Genomic DNA, 17,005 nt, shown 5'->3' on the forward strand with positions numbered 1-17,005 from the left:
TATTATATTTGTTTTTTTATCAAAGCTAAGAATACAACTTTTTGGGTGGACTCTAAATGAATGATGTCTCAACTAGACTGACCCGATAAGCTATTTAATACGTATTACAAATATTACCTGTCTCTTTCAAGCTAGCCACGCATACTTAAGAAACGAGAAGGACCACTGTATACCTCAATAATGCTTAAATCTTGCGGAACTACTAAAGCATTAGTAAAGTAGTAAATACTTAGCCCCCTTGACATCGTATGAATGCATTATTTACTTGGGGTGATGTTGGCTCAAACATTGGCCAAGCACTCGAATACTAAAATGAACGCTTTGTCAGTCTGTTGGGACTTTTTAGTTTTGTGACCAGACTCCACAATAGGTCTATTGGCGCCGCTTTAAGATGGATATGTTTTATGTCACTTGTCAAAAATACAGTAGCAATGTTTATTTTATTCGTCGTCTTTCGCTTAGTGAAAACAAAGCACGATTGATATTAATGTTTTTTTTTTGACATGAATAATTGGTACCTACCGATAATATGTATAACATTTAACACTCGTGCAGCGTTGTGATATAAGTATCGCAGTACGCACGTGCACAGTACCTACGCAATACAGGGTGCTTCCTGTAACAGGAGCAACAAATTAAACTAAAGGCTGTACTCCTCAAACTGACCAACATTTGTTCAGCAACTTTTAAAAATTATGAATCCTTTAGACTTCCTCTTTTTCATACAAAATAAATATTGCCTTCAATGTACGCTGACATCAATATGTTTGACGTTGCTTGTCACGCTTTACACATAACAAAATTTGCAATAAATACATTGCGTCTTAGAATAAACTTTAAAGTGTAATAAAAATTAAAACATGAGTTATTTTCAAAAGTTGCTGAACAAATGTTGGTTAGTTTGAGGAGTACAGCCTACAGTTAAATTTATTGCTCCTGTTACAGGAAACATCATGTATATATTTTTTAATTCCTCCGGCAAAAACATACAAAAAAGTTTTACATACAAAAAAATCTATTTGCTTTATTTTTTCCGTATAACAATTTTTAGCAACGAAAACTAGTACCAGACGTAGATATATGTTACTTGGATGTTGTTAAGTTCATGTAAAATTTCATGTTGTAATTATCCGCAGAGATACTTATCAAGCCCGTGAGATAATAAGCAATGTAGTTTACGATACCCGTCCCTTGGCTTGGCTTGGATATTCGCAGTCATTTGCATTATTAGGAATATGCTCAGAAGACCACCGATTAGCCTAGATGACAGCATTGCTGCCAGCGAAACTCCGCTACTGAGAAATCTAAATTCTAAGATCTTAGGTATTACTAAATTCTAAAATATAGGACGATTATACCTTATTTCTAATGATCAGATTACCAATTAAGTGTGAATAAATAAAAACAAAAAATTAGAAAACTAGGTAGGTACCTTATTAAATTATACAACGGGACTTAATCGCGTATCATAGATACGCGATTAAGTCCCGTTGTATAATTTAATAATGTGTGAAAATCGTGAAAGTTTAAATCAGTGTTAGGTAGGTACCTACCTGATACATATCAGTGGTGGTGCATCAACATATTCGTCAGAGGGCTGGAGCTAATTTGACTCTTCTTTACGAGCCGTAGAAATATGTAGTACTCAACTGAAAGTTAGACAAACCGATATGAATCGAGGGCTATGTGCTCCGCCACTGATATGCTTAAATTGCTAAGGGAATAACAGACTTGCGATACCTAGCGATAATTCCAAAGTTAAAACGATGTAAGCACCTATGAGTTTCTTATATAATTACCGCATTTTTCCTTTGGAAAATGCGTAAGTATACAAGTTCTGAGTAAAGTGATAACTCGACGGTCCGTTTAGACTCAATGGCGCGTTATGGCCATCTGCGAACATTTGTCTTTGAACGTAATATACGGCTGTTTACTATTTATAGATTTTGCCTTTATGTCGGAATGTAGTGCGTGTTAAATTAGCGTGAGGCAGTTTTCGTTGAGGTTAATAATGAGTTTTGAACAAGTATCTTACTTTATTGTTGTTTGGCTATAGCCAAAACACCGCCCTGATATTTAAAACAATATTCGGTCTGCGGTCGTCAGGGTACAAAAGTGACCATCACGCCTACAGCCTTGACACGTTGATCCCCGATGGACAAGACGTTAAATTCCAATATCATAATTTTACATTCGGACTTCGAAAAAGCTTCGGAGAAAGTCTAGCAGAACCAAAAGTTGTACCTAAGATGTCGTTTCTGAACCTCATAATATATATTATAATTGTATATGCAACACTGAGCTCTATTTTCAAAGGGTCAAAATCCAATTTCAAACTGCTCATGACGGTAAGATTTGAGCATGAAAGTAAACTGAACTGAAGCGAACAATGACAATAGCCTGTCTCGTAACCTCCCAAACTAACAACCTCTTACAGAATTCACTTTATGAAATTGGTTGTAAATTTGTATGAAACGCTTCTGCGACCGTTTCGCTTTCCACCGTTGGCTTTGCGAAGGTTTCTAGATTAACATACCAAATACGAAGTAAACTAACTTAACTTCATACATTCATAATATACCTACCCACCTATGTATTATAATAATAATTAAATTCTAAGACCTTATTATCCGACCAAGCTAACTCTGCATGGCATTTGCAGTGACAAAATGTGGTAATTTCTTCATTAATATCAAATTTCTATGAAAATACAGTAGAACCCGCTTAATACGATCACGTTTAATACGATTTCCCGCATAATACGCCATTTTACGCCGGTCCCTGCAACTTTAGGTCTGTTTTCATATATTTTTTCACGGTTAATACGACTCGCGTCCCGCTTAATACGCCATCTAAATGTTACTAACTTAAAAATTTCACGTTTAATACGATTTCCCGTTTAAGACGTTTTTTTTGCTAGGTCCCTTCAGAATCGAAAGCGGGTTTTACTGTATGACGATTATAATGACACTCTCTCACTTCCTTCTGTTTAAGTCGGTGCAAAGTTAGAGTCTGTGCGGAAAGAGAATAGTCGTGAAATGTATGGGATTCAATACATTCTACGACTCTTCTCTTTCCGCACAGACTTTAGCTTAGACAGACTTTATATGTACCTCCGTGCGCTCGTAAGCAACAAGTTGTTGTCAAATGCTCCGGCAGTAAAAATGGATTTAAAACTATCTAAAGTGAAGTTCAACAGCAGTGTTAGTGCAAAATAGGACGATAAATTATAAAATTACAGTTGTGTGTTAAAATCTAAGACAATTAGTGATAATTTACAAGGCAATTACATTTGAATCTATTGCAAACCATTGAACATTATTTTGTAAGTTACCCGACATAATCAGAATTTGACCGTCTCGACCTGAACGCGTAAGTACGCGCTATATACGGCGGTTAAGACTTATCGTCCGCGAAGGTTGCGTCGAGTGCGGTATTGGGAGCATTTATTACCGTGCAACTACATCGACTGATACTGGCGCTCTCCAGTGCGTGAGCATTTATTACAGTGCATGATTTATATTAAAGAAAATAAAAATAAAAAACTTTTTTCTTCGCGCTATTCTACTAACACTGAATTATGGCCAATCAAGTTGTGAAATGGGCCTGCTGTCCATCGACTGACACAAATGAAAAGTTCGTACAATGTGGTCTGTGTAAGAAAGGCTTTCATTATACATGCCTAGGTCTTGACTTGTCTTCTGAACTGACTGACTGGATATGCCCCATATGCGCAGCAACGTCTAAAGTAAAAAAAGACGACCAAACTCCGATAAGATTCAACACCAGCGCTTGTGTGCGCACTGGAAAGAGACCTGCATTACAGTCCCCACCGGGTGTATCAGAGGCACCGATTACAGAACAGGGCATACGTACAATTGTAGAGGAGGTAATGGAGAACCAATTTGAGATATTAATGGCAAAATTTACGTTGAGCATGGGGGCGATTTTAAACAGAGAATTAAAAACAATGCGAGATGAGATAAAGGGGATTAATGATTCTGTAACTTTTATGAACCTTCAGTACGAGGATATAAAAAAAGAGAACAAAGAAGATAAAAAAAGAATTAGGGAACTGCAGGACCAGAATAATAAAATGTCAGCTACCTTACAAGATATGACAGGCCGTCTTAATTACTTAGAACAACAGAGTCGGGCCAGCAACGTCGAGATACAGTGTGTACCCCAAAAAAGTAACGAAAATTTAATCAAAATTGTTATGGACTTAGGGAAGGTTGTAAAAAGCGAGGTAAAAGAAGTAGACGTCTCTCACTGCACGCGCGTCATGAAGTCAAATAACAACAATAACCGACCTAAATCCATTATTGTGCAATTTAATACACCCAGACTTCGAGACTCATTCTTAGCTGCAGCGATTAACTTCAACAAATCTAAACCTGTTTCCGAAAAATTGAACACGTCACACATGGGATTTGTGGGTGAGAAATCCCCGATATACATTATGGAACATTTGAGCCTCGCAAACAAGGCACTTCATGCGACAACTCGAATAAAAGCAAAGGAGAAGGGATATAAGCATGTCTGGGTGAGAGGAGGCCGCGTCTTTGTGAGAAAATCTGACGTTTCCGAATATATACTGATTAGAGATATGGACTCTTTAAATAAGATAGTTTAAGATACCTAGCAAGCTGATTTGTTGTAACTATTTTAAAATTCTCGAACATTAATATATATTATCAAAACATAGGTGGTCTTAGGACCAAAACCCATAGTATTTATACCAATGTCTGTTGTTCTAATTATGATGTTATAGTTTGGACTGAAACCTGGCTAAACAAAAATGTTTCGTCACATGAACTTTTTGATGACCGCTATACTGTATTCAGGAGGGATCGAGAGTCAACCGGCTTTCATAGTTGTAAGGAGGGTGGTGGTGTTCTTGTAGCAATATTGAAAAGGTTCGCGCCTGTTAGAATGTATAGTTGGGAAACAAACTGTGAAGATCTATGGGTCACTCTCGATCTCCCCATGCATAACTCATGTGCCAGTACTAAAATTGCCTTATGTGCCGTATACTTACCTCCACCTGTTGTAAAAACAACCTTAGACTATTTCCTCTCAAACTGTAATGAGGTCATGGAGTCAATTGATAGCTCGACTATTCTTATAGGAGACTTTAATCTAGGACGCATAAACTGGGCACAACCGAATAATCAGCAATCGCTTAACGTTAGTTTGTCCTTAACAGAAGAGATGCTAATCGATTTTGCAAATCTAAATAACCTTGTTCAGAGTAATGGCATTCTTAATAATTTCGGCAAAACACTCGACCTGGTTTTGACAGATATTATATCTACATCTGTTTCCAATGCTTGTGATATTCTTTCCAATCCAGGCTCTCATCATCCGCCCATTGTTATCACTATTCCCTTAATCGAGACCAATAGTTTAAAGAGCAACAACCTTCATTTGATTCCAAACTTTCGTAAAGCTGATTATGACAGCATAAATAAATATTTAGATCGTCAAAACTGGGATGAATTATTTGGACAATGTGACGATGTTAATGAAATGGTATCAACGTTCTATGAAGTACTTAACGATGCAATTATGTTACTGGTCCCTTTTTCTAAAAAAAAACATTCGAATACATATCCAATTTGGTTTAATCGTACTCTTATAAAACTATTAAAAGAAAAAAATAAAGCAAGAAAACGTTACAAAAAATTTAATAATCCGCGAGACCTAATTGAATTTAAGTTACTAAGAAAAAGATGTGACACTTATGCAATCTCTTGCTATAATTCTTATATTTCTCACGTTGAGAATAATATACATAATAATCCAAAATATTTCTGGTCCTTCATAAAAGCAAAACGAGGAGGTGTGAGTAGCTTTCCTGCTTCGATGACAGATGGGGTTACTGTAAGCTCGGAAGGATCAGAGATTTGTAATTTATTTGCTCAATACTTTTCATCAGTTTACAGGGAGGATGACAGCAATAACTTTAATATGGCCGGTGTCATAAGATCATCTGAATGTCTTAATAACGTAACATTAAATCTTGACTCGATCAATAAAAAACTGAAACACCTTGATGCTGCTAAAGGGGCTGGCCCTGACGGCATCCCCCCATTTTTTATATCTAATTGCTCAAAAACATTATCTTATCCGTTATATATTATTTATCGTGAATCGCTTGTAACTGGTATTTTTCCAGATATATGGAAAAGGGCTAAAGTTATCCCAATACACAAGGCCGAGGATATTAGTGTAGTAAAGAATTATAGACCTATATCTATACTTTCTACTTTTGCCAAAATCTTCGAATCCCTTATCTGTCCTTTTATTCAATGTCACTTCAAACAGTATATAACTGAACACCAACATGGTTTTGTCCCTGCGCGGTCAACTTTCACCAATCTTGCCTCCTTCTCTGAGCTTGTCACTAAGGCTGTTGATATTAATAAGCAGATCGACGTCATCTATACCGACTTTAGCAAGGCATTTGACCGAGTTTCTCATATGGTCTTGATTCAGAAGCTTTCTTCCTACGGCGTCACGGGTCCTTTACTAAAATGGATTGAGTCATATCTCCATAATCGATCATTTTATGTAGTTATTAATGGTTTCTCTTCTCAGACTTATAATATCCCTTCAGGTGTTCCACAAGGCTCCCACCTTGGTCCTATATTATTCAATATATTTATTAATGATTTGCCCGCCCAATTTCATCACTCCATCCCGTTCATGTATGCAGACGATCTCAAATTTGCTAGAGTGGTAACTTGTCCTTCCGATGTCGCCCTTCTCCAGGATGACATTGAAAGGCTTAGTAAATGGTGTTCAGAAAATGGTATGTCTCTTAATGCCAAAAAATGCTCCTCTATTAGTTTTACTCGTAAGATCAATATAGTTTCTTCGTCATATCATATCGCTGGTGAATGTCTTCCTAAAGTGCAAACCATACGTGACCTAGGAATTATCTTTGATACAAAACTTACATTCGTTCCTCACATCGATGCAATAGTAAAAAAAGCTTCATGTATGTTAGGATTCGTCATAAGAAATGGAAAGGTATTTCGTAGGATACAAACCAAAAAACTTCTCTATTATAGTCTAGTATGTAGTCACCTAGAGTATGGTAGTATCGTCTGGCGACCACATTATGCAACTCATTGTCTTCGGATTGAAAGATTGCAAAAAAGATTTATGTGGCACCTTGCTCGATCGGTAGGTCTTGCGAAAAGATCTTTCTCTTATAAGGATAGGTTAAAACTTTTTAAAATGTTATCTCTTGAGAACCGTAGAGATTTACTAGATTTAAAATTTCTCACTAAGCTTATAAGAAACAGTATAGATTGTCCACAACTCTTGAGTAGCTTTCGTTTCTCTGTACCTAGAAGAATACCGCGTTTTGCTATCAAACCAATGTCTCGCCCTCAGCGCCGAACTGTGTTAGGGTCAAACTCCCCAGTACCACGCTTGAGCAATTTACTCAATAGATATAGTAACAGGTTTGATGTTCACTTTGACTCTCTGACAAAAATTAGAAATTTATTCATTAGTAGTTAGTATATTTAGTTTTAATTCCATATTTAGTTATATACCTACTTAACCAGTCTACATCGTGGTTGCGCTTTGCTCCTTATTCTATAGTAATAAGGTGTTCAAATGTGGCTTTGTTGTTGAATTTGCTTTTTTAATTTTTGCATGTGGTGTTTACCAGTAATTAGTTATACATTCAGCATGTTATTTAAGTTTGTATTGATGTACTTAAGCCTCAATGTAATAACTGTTGGTGAACCTTAAAATAAAATAAAAATAAAATAAAAAAATACCTATGTTTTACCAAAATTTGATAGAAAAAAAGCTTAAGATCAAAATTAGATAGAAAAAGAGTTAGGGAGAGAGCTGAAATGTAAATAAATTAGTTTATTTAATTAATATTAAGTAGATACTTTATCAGATCGTGATATCAAACCATCGAAACAAAACTGTACTTACTCCCTTTATAAACGCTCATTACCAAAAATCAAAGCTAAATTACAAAGCGAAACATTTTGAAATTATAATCCATTGAAATGAAAAGCCTGTGTTCTTATAAACTAAGATCAAAATAAAGTTAAATTCAATTTGAATTATTACATTTTACCGGTGGATAACGTATTATAAGTTAAGTGATGGTTAGATAATAAAAACTGCCTAACCTAGTTCCACAAAAACGATTACATAGTTTAATTTTGAAATAAAGAATGTCTTGTAATTGTAGCTATCTTTATACTCGTAAAGTGACATCTACAAAAACTATTTAGAGTCCGTCTTGTCATAAGTTCATGGTGAAACTTCCATACTTTGACATTGAAAAGTACTGTACAGAGACTTAACTTGGTTTGACTTTATTTCAGAGGGAACCGCTATATATATTAGCAGTGCTTATTATTTAGTTGTCTTTAGTAAGACCAATTCTATCGATGGTTATCTACTGGCTATTCAATTTGGATGTTTAATTTATTCGCCACGGACAATGAAAGGTGTTAAACATAATTAGCATCCGAGTGAGTGATTACTTCCTCTGTGAATTAGGCGGTTGTGTTGAGAGCTAAGAACCGGTTGGTGTCACACCGAATGCGTTTGCGTTGCGGTTTGTTTTACGGTACAACGCTTTTTACAGGTGTTTTATATAATTATTTAAAACGTAAAAAAAATCGTTGAAGGCCTTCTTCAACCTTCTTCTACATGGATGTTTTTAATTGGAGGATTTTTGAAAGTAGATACATACTCTGGTTGGGTATTTCAAGTAATCTAAGCCACATATGTGTTTTAAAATCAACCCACTGTCGGAAGCATCCTGTAGGACATCTAAGCAATACTAAAATCATTTTAAACTGCCATTAGTCATAAATGTTCCTGCCGACACTCACTTGATAAATGAATTCAATTAGCTGAAACCACTGAAAACAGAACTCCTAGAACTAATACACTCTGTATAAATAGGTACCCCACATTTATAAGATAGGGGGACCGATTCTAATTCAACAGTTTGTTACGGCGTATATCTTGTTTTGATAAGACTTTGACGATCGTAACCAATGATACGACTTTTGTTGCATTCTCCATGCATTAATCAGCGTTAGCTATCGTCATGGTCTTATCGAAACAATAGCAAAAATGTAACAAATGATTAAATCAGAATCGGACTCAGGTTTACCTAGCCAACATTCATCATTCTATTTACTTATTTGTGTATTTTGGACCAAACCTACGTTGTATTTATATTTAGTACATGGATTTGATATGATATTAAATGAATTTGAAGGTGTAAAGATCAGATCAATGTTAGTTTCTTAGATAATCCTATTGGAATTCCGAATTTAGTTTACTTAAATTCACGTTATTAATAAATGTTTGTAATATTGATCATATTAATATCTAAACTAATAAACGCAGGATATTTTACCTACTTATGTTAAAAATGACAAACATTTTTTATCACCACATAGTATCTCACACATGTAAAATAAGAAAAGTTTCTGTTGGCAATTTCGCATTAATTCTAAATAGTTAATGATGCGGCCAAGAAAGGAGATGTACAATTAAGTATGCAGCTAATGTCGCATAAAATCCCATACTTACTTGATCATTCGAAGAAGTATCAAAACAGTAAACGACTTCGAAACAGTATACGTTAAAGAGCAGTAAAAAAAATACCGACAGCTTGCGATCTACCTACCTTAAAAATACAACACAATCATAATGTCAAATTTCTATGAAAATATGACGTTTATAATAACACCCCGCGATTGATTCCGTTCAAGTCGGTGCAAAATTACCTTAGACGGACTTTCTCTGGCACTGGTGATTGGTAAACGTGGGTATATTATTTGTTTATACATATAATATTCTTTGTAGAGTCTGTTCTGAAAGTCGTGGAATGTATTGGGCCCCATAAATTCCACAACTCTTCTCTTTCCGCACAGACTGTATTTTGTACGAGTAATAAAACTGTATGTAAGACTATGGTCCTAAGATCTCACGCCCAACATCACGTCGAAAACGAAAACATTTCCATACTGTTCATAATGTTTATACTGTGAAGAAGGTGAAGGGACAAAATGTAGAGATAATTGCAATATGGTTTCGGATGCGTGGGAGTGCCGTAAGTACTAAGTACACGGCTTGAGAACTATGCAACATTTTTTATTGCACATTGTGTATTGTTTTTGTAGAAATGCAATTTAAGTTGCATCCTTTTTGTTTATCTAATTATCTATAGACCTTTTTGGTGCTAACAGGCGCAGACTTTGTATCTTTTATGGTTTACCTTTTATACAATTCTTGGCGGTAATTTTAACAGTATACCTACAACATCTGACTTATAAGTACATAGTTATAATTAGGAATTAAAAAAAAATAAGTAAAAAAGGGTACGCTCGAATTTTTAAACAGCGTAAGATTAAGTAGGTACATTTTTCCTTTGGGTATGGTTGCCTATTTGGTACCTACCTTCTTTACAATATTTGGGGTTTAGCTACGTTATGTCAATGTAATGTCAGTTTTCAATGTGTTATAGTTAAGCATATGTCGTTCATGTTTACTAAACGGGTAACAAAGCAAAAGTTATTTTGTGCCCATAGCCCAGCCTAGAAGGGTTATAAATAAGTTTGACTGCCCGCGGGCTGCGTACTGACCGCTAAGAGCGCAATGGACAAAAAACCTCGCTGAAATTAAAAAAAAAAGTTTCGAGAATAATTTATTGATTGTCTAACTGTATAAAACTTAACAAGCGTCTAAGCTACATATATTATAGTATCTCCTTGGATATCACGGGCCTATAATCCCGGTGTTTTGATAGGCTTGCGTGGGGACACAGATCCAACACGTAGAGGCCCCTTATAGTATTATTATTATATTACTAAAGTAAGTTCTGGGGTAAAAATATACTACTACCTAGATATTAATAACGATTAATATCATGGGCACCTTTGCGCCGGAACGACTTGAAGCGTTGTCTTTTTTTTTTAATTTATAATTTTAATTTGTAATTTTAGATATAAATATTAAATTTGTTCTGAATTAATAACGATTAACGACTAACGAGAGATTAATAACGAATTTTAATAATCTATTAGAGTTTCCAATGAAAAGTGGAATTGCACAATGTACAATCCTTATGTGCGACAGAAAATAGAGTGGTCACGGTATACATTTAGAGGAGAGGTGAGGAGGAGGGGAGGTGGCACATTGTTACTATGTATTGATGTACATAACTACATATATAGAAACTATATGCAACAGACAATATTTTGAATTTATTCCGTAATCATCGAAATTAAGATTCTTATTTTCAGAGATGGGACGCGCCTTATTACTTTAGAATAATCTTTAATAGAAAAAAACCGACTTCTCTAACTACTAGCCTAACCCACTTAACGGTGCTTATACTTTATTTGGTAATATGTATACATTTTATGGTAATCATAGTGGTTGATTTAGTTTAGGTATCATAGTGGTTTTCCGGGTCAAGGTCCGGGTCTGGGTCCGAGTCCGAGTACGGGTCCGAGTCCGGAGTCCGGGGCCCAATCCAAGTCAAAATCGAAATTGAAAATCACAAAACGTGTATTATGCGTCGTTGAGGAGTTCTGTTCTGATCATCATCAGCAGTTCCACTTCATCAAATGCCACAGTTTTTAATGTAAATGCTTGATTTTCTGATGAAAATATATAAAATTCTATACGGATGCCTTTAAGATTTGAGAAGCTCCCTCGATTCCTCATGGATACCATGTTCAGGACTTGAGATTGACATAAATGTGCCTAAAACCTAACTTGCTTAACAAACATAACGAAAAGGACAAATCGCCAAATGCGAGCTATGCGTTGTTGAAGAGTTCCGTTATGATCATCATCAGCAGTTCCACTTCATCAAATGCGACAGTTTTTAATGAAAATGCTCGATTTTCTGATGAAAATACAAAAATCTCTATACGCATGCCTTTAAGATTGGAGGAGTTCCCTCGATTCCTCGTGGATCCCATCATCAGAACTGGAGCTTGACAAAAATGTAGCTTAAAAACTTAACTTGCTTAACAAACATAACGAAGAGGACAAATCGTCAGACGTGTGCTATGCATCGTTGAAGAGTTCCGTTCTGATCATCATCAGCAGTTCCACTTCATCAAATGTCACTTTTTTGAATGTATATGTTTGATTTGTTGATAAAAATACAAAAATCACTATATGTGTGCCTTTAAGATTTGAGGAGTTCCCTCGATTCCTCATAGATCCCATCATCAGAACTGGGTTTTGACAAAAACGGGACCAATCTGTATGCATATACATACAATCAAAACAATTATTTTCAAAATCGGTCCAGTAATGACGGAGATATGGAGTAACAAACATAAAAAAAAATAAAAAAAAAAAAAAACAAAAAAAACACAACCGAATTGATAACCTCCTCCTTTTAGATTTGGAAGTCGGTTAAAAAGAAGATGCCAGCTACCGAGCAAGGTTCAATCAGGGACATTCCCGGTGAACCACCTTTTACTATTGGTGAACCATTTTTGCTTTTAAGGTGGTTCGCCGGGAATAGGGTAACAGCACCAGTGGCCAGCCAGGTACCAGTAGTAAGCCTTTTGAGTCGTTTATTGGTCATAAATATCTGGTATATTCGTTTAAACAAATCACGAGTACTCAAATAGGACCTTTGATTCCTTATTGGTTAATACGTCGTACGACAGGTGCGGTGAGGGAACGGGGGGAAGAAATATACTCGTTCATACAGGTGCTGTTAGTCGACGAGTGCAATAGTGTCATGTCCGCCATATTTTTTACTGCACGTGGTGTTCTCTTAACAGGCAAGAAAAACTATGTTTTAATGTTAGAAGTTATTGTTTTTGTTAATGATTGGTTTATTTATTAGTTTATCTATTAAATTGCATTATATGTGAATGAAAATATCAATATTTCACTTATAAATTAAGGGGGCTGGCCACTGGATAACACTTTTTTCCAAAGAATCCAGTGCCCAGCCCCCCACGGCTGACCTTTGGGTTATTCGTTTATTTTATTATTTTCGAGCCAATGCGACCGTTAGGACCGTTAAATTTACATTTTCAAATTATTTAGGCATGCCCTAGTCAATTTAAAGTAAAACCCAGTAGTCAGCCGCATTTGAAATAACGTTTTAATGCGGCTGACCACTGGGTTTCGCTGATCCAGTACTCAGCCATTGACCTTGCTTGGTACGTCGCCGTCAAAAATATGTCCACATTTTTAAACCTCTCATTGAAATAAGGTTCAAAAGTATAAACATATTTTTGACGTTAACTATACATAACTATCATTTTGCTTTTTGCTGGTCGGTATAATATGACTTTGTTTATTAATGATAAAATGATAATTAGATCTGAATAGACTCGTTTAATTATTTTTTACCGAATGCCTACTAGGAACATAATTATATATTAGGATTTACCTAGTTAATTTTTGACGGATTAATTATTAGAAAATAAATATTGCGACTCTTAGTTTGAAAGAATTGTGTTAGTTAAGTACCTATGGCCAACAAATTTCGTGTCATAAGAATTGTATGTACCTATAAGATTTTTTTTATTAAATAAATAAACATGTAAGTAATACATATAAGCAAAAAATAAACTAAAATTGAAAACTACAACTAACTACAATAACAATAACTAAAATTATAAATAAAATATAGATATTATAACATCTTTGATTTTGATATAAAATAAATATTAGTGATTTTGATCGAATTATTATAAATAGTTTATATAGGCTGAGTACTGGGTACACAGAGGCTGCGTACTGGATTTTGGAGGCTGACTACTGGAGAAAAGTGCCACTTTTTGTTTAAACTTAATTAGAGATATTATAAAGAGGATTGTTATTTTATTAAATATTTTGTTTTAAAACTATGATAAACAATTGATCTAACCATGTCATTTGTTTAATTATCCGACTAATCCTGTAGAAATGCCGAACGTTCAAACTTAAAAAAGTCGTTATAAGGCTGACTACTGGTGCCTTTACCCTATCCCTGATTATACAGGTACTGAATTATTCTTCTTATGATTTTGCTTCAAATTGCGTAGGTCGTTAAGAATTAAACAGATGCAACCGCATTTGGAAATTTAAAATATGACACTAATTTGAAGTATACAATATAAGAGAATCGCACAAGAGTGCGAGCGCGACCTATGACAAAATTAAATCGGTATATATAATATTTTCAGTTATTGAATACGCGCTCTGATTTTATAACTTGTTGGTTAAACCTAATTTATCTGCCAGTTGGCGTCAAAATTCCAACCAAACCCGTACCAATCGGATCTATCTCGAATTTGCATCGAAATTGGTTTAGCCTTAGAGATAATCTGGTTTAAACAGCGGTCTGCGCAGGCCAGATAGAAAACTTACTTTTGCACACATGTACAGTCAGAAAAACTATCAGATTACCATATTAGCCAATAGCTTTGCTTACTGTAGGTACCTGCTAAGGAAAAGGCACCTAGGACAGGCCTAAGGCCTTTTTTTCATCCTATTAAGCATTAAATATAAATCATTTAAACCAGTATTCATACATGATTAATCAAAAGGTAACCTAAAAATGTAAAACAATGGGTTTAAACTAATTTATTTTATTTTATTTTATTTAACTAATGTAACTAATTTGAACTTGGACTGGAACTGGGTGACTCATTCAAATTAAAAGAACGCTTAGTTTTATAGATAACTGATATTCGTATTTATTCCAGATCCGCACTTATCCCAACATACCTTACTTGAGAACAATGCCGGGAAGTAGAGTTACCCATTAAAAATGTTGAAAATAACTAGGTTAGTTTACCAAATTTAAAGTAAGTGTGTATAGCATTTTCAGTAAATATTTATATATTTAAAAAAACATTCCTATGTATGTGTAACCCTTCCTAATTGAAACACTGTAATCCCTCGTGACAAATAGCCGGAAGACTTAGAACTGACCGAAAGTATCCGGTTCCAGGGAAAACTTCGCAATTTAGGTAGATTGAAAAGTCTGTGATTTGTTTGTCCATGTGCTGTAACAACCGTCTGTCGGTCTCTAGACTATACGTAGAAAAAAAAACATCTATATGTCTTATAACAAAGCTTCAACACAACACTCGAACACAACCTAAAAGTACAAAGGTTTCAAATAGAGCCTGTCTGTATATAATCATCATGATTTTTATAAAAAAATTACATTAATGATGACATTGTCACACTTTGTCACTGCAAATGCAATTCAGCGTTAGCTTGGTCTGACTCTAAAAACCCCAGTTGTAATAGATTTTATTTATTTTTTATATTTTTTTCTCTTTAGTTTTACTTTTAATGTAGGTATAATTGCCATGTTGTGAGTTGTGTCCATTTTTGCCCGTTACCCGTTAAACTGTTAACCCAGTGTCAACTGGTAACCATGGTAACTCCAGGTTTAACCAGTTAACACAGGGTTAGTGGGATGGTGCAAGTGGCGCTAAGTTTAATTAATTAAAATTAGTGTTATTTCACTTACTTTATTAGGTTTGGAAATTTAATCAAATAAACTATACCTACAGAACATATTTTTTCCGGTTTTCATAATTTCCTAATTAATTTTACCTTAATTCAATTCGTTTATTAATTTTTAAGACAGCAGTGATCTCAATCTTCAGTGATTAATGCTCCCCGATTAAAAAATATATAAGTTGTCATATTACATAATCAATAAATACTACACGGTTTAATAATACATCCGTCCAATCGATATGTTTTGCCGCCATTCGATTTTCCATTTGCGTAGGGTAAGATAAGATCCGTTTCTATAACTATAAACTAAGTTTATTTGTCACATATACGCAAATAATAATAAAATATCTACATTCTTATAAAAAAAAGGGAAACACTTATTTTAAATCGTGAGCGTCTTTAGCTGGTAAGCAGTAAAATAAAGCGATATATATATACAGTTTACAGCCAAGAGACCGGCAATAAGAGTTTTTTACCTTTTTTAGTCTAAGGCTACTTACCACCAGTTCGCCTGAGCCTGTGCTAATAATAGTTGAAAGCTCAGCACTTTCCAAAATAGCTCCATTGTGACAAACTACAATCCTCCTCAACAGTCAAACACTCACAAATCACCGCAAATGAACAAAACACTAACGAAAATTCAAAACATACCTGCAACAACACAACATAAAGCACAAAAACGATAACATAACAATGTAATCACTAAAACATTTCCAATCCTTGTAAAAAATAAAAGAAAACTTTTAAAAACTTTCTGAAAGTTCAAAACACTTTAAAATACAAAAGTAAACTTTCTTCGAAAACAGCCGCGATTAGAAAATAAAACAGATACAATGAGCGTTTGGTTTTCAAATTTCGAATTCGGAAATATTTTGGATAGTTGGCCAGTACGTGCGCGCCCGCGATCCGCGCGCATGGGAACACAAAACCAGACTGGCTTGCTCCAAGCGCTCGTAAGTATTCCATAGGATTCGCGTAAGGGGAAGGGTCGTATTGGAGGGCGAATGCATTGCTGCAAGCCCTTACCACGACAAACCACCGTGAAATGTCGTTGCAATCACGACTATAATGTCAAGGAATTATTTATATTCCCTCCTACACAATGGTAGGAGATAAAAAATAAATTTTATTTATGAACTCATCAATTGTAAGATTTGCGAGCTTGCGTCTGGTAAGGTAAATGCGCTTATATATGACGCGCTTGTTTACTGAATTGACTTTCTTGATCGAACGGATGGCCGTAAATGTGGTCGTTGGTGGTTACGTTGATTTAGTTTATTGCCAGTAAATATGATGTTTATGTTCAGTCTACTCAGTATGATAGCTGAGATAAGTCTACAATGTAGAATTAAGTACAGAAGCTTGAACTACTGATACCTATACTTGGTCAACCAGATCTTGACAGTAGAAAAAAGCGGCAAATTTGAAAAATGTAGGCGCGAAGGGATATCGTCCCATAGAAAATTTGAATTTCGCGCCTTTTTTTACTGAC

At 35.0% G+C, this 17,005-nt stretch overlaps 1 protein-coding gene across 1 annotated transcript in view; it reads right to left on the reverse strand.

The window, feature by feature from the left end:
- Positions 1–16,665, reverse strand: part of LOC134660055 (protein Wnt-4-like) — an 85,808-nt gene extending 69,143 nt beyond the window's left edge. Inside the window, exon 1 of the mRNA XM_063515757.1 lies at positions 16,014–16,665. Within this exon, the coding sequence (XP_063371827.1) occupies positions 16,014–16,078 (65 nt within the window). The 5' untranslated portion in view covers positions 16,079–16,665. The remainder of the gene's footprint in view (positions 1–16,013) is intronic.
- Between the last annotated feature and the right edge of the window lie 340 nt (positions 16,666–17,005).

The sequence above is a fragment of the Cydia amplana genome, chromosome 2, assembly GCF_948474715.1.
Source record: "Cydia amplana chromosome 2, ilCydAmpl1.1, whole genome shotgun sequence".
Taxonomy (NCBI): domain Eukaryota; kingdom Metazoa; phylum Arthropoda; class Insecta; order Lepidoptera; family Tortricidae; genus Cydia; species Cydia amplana.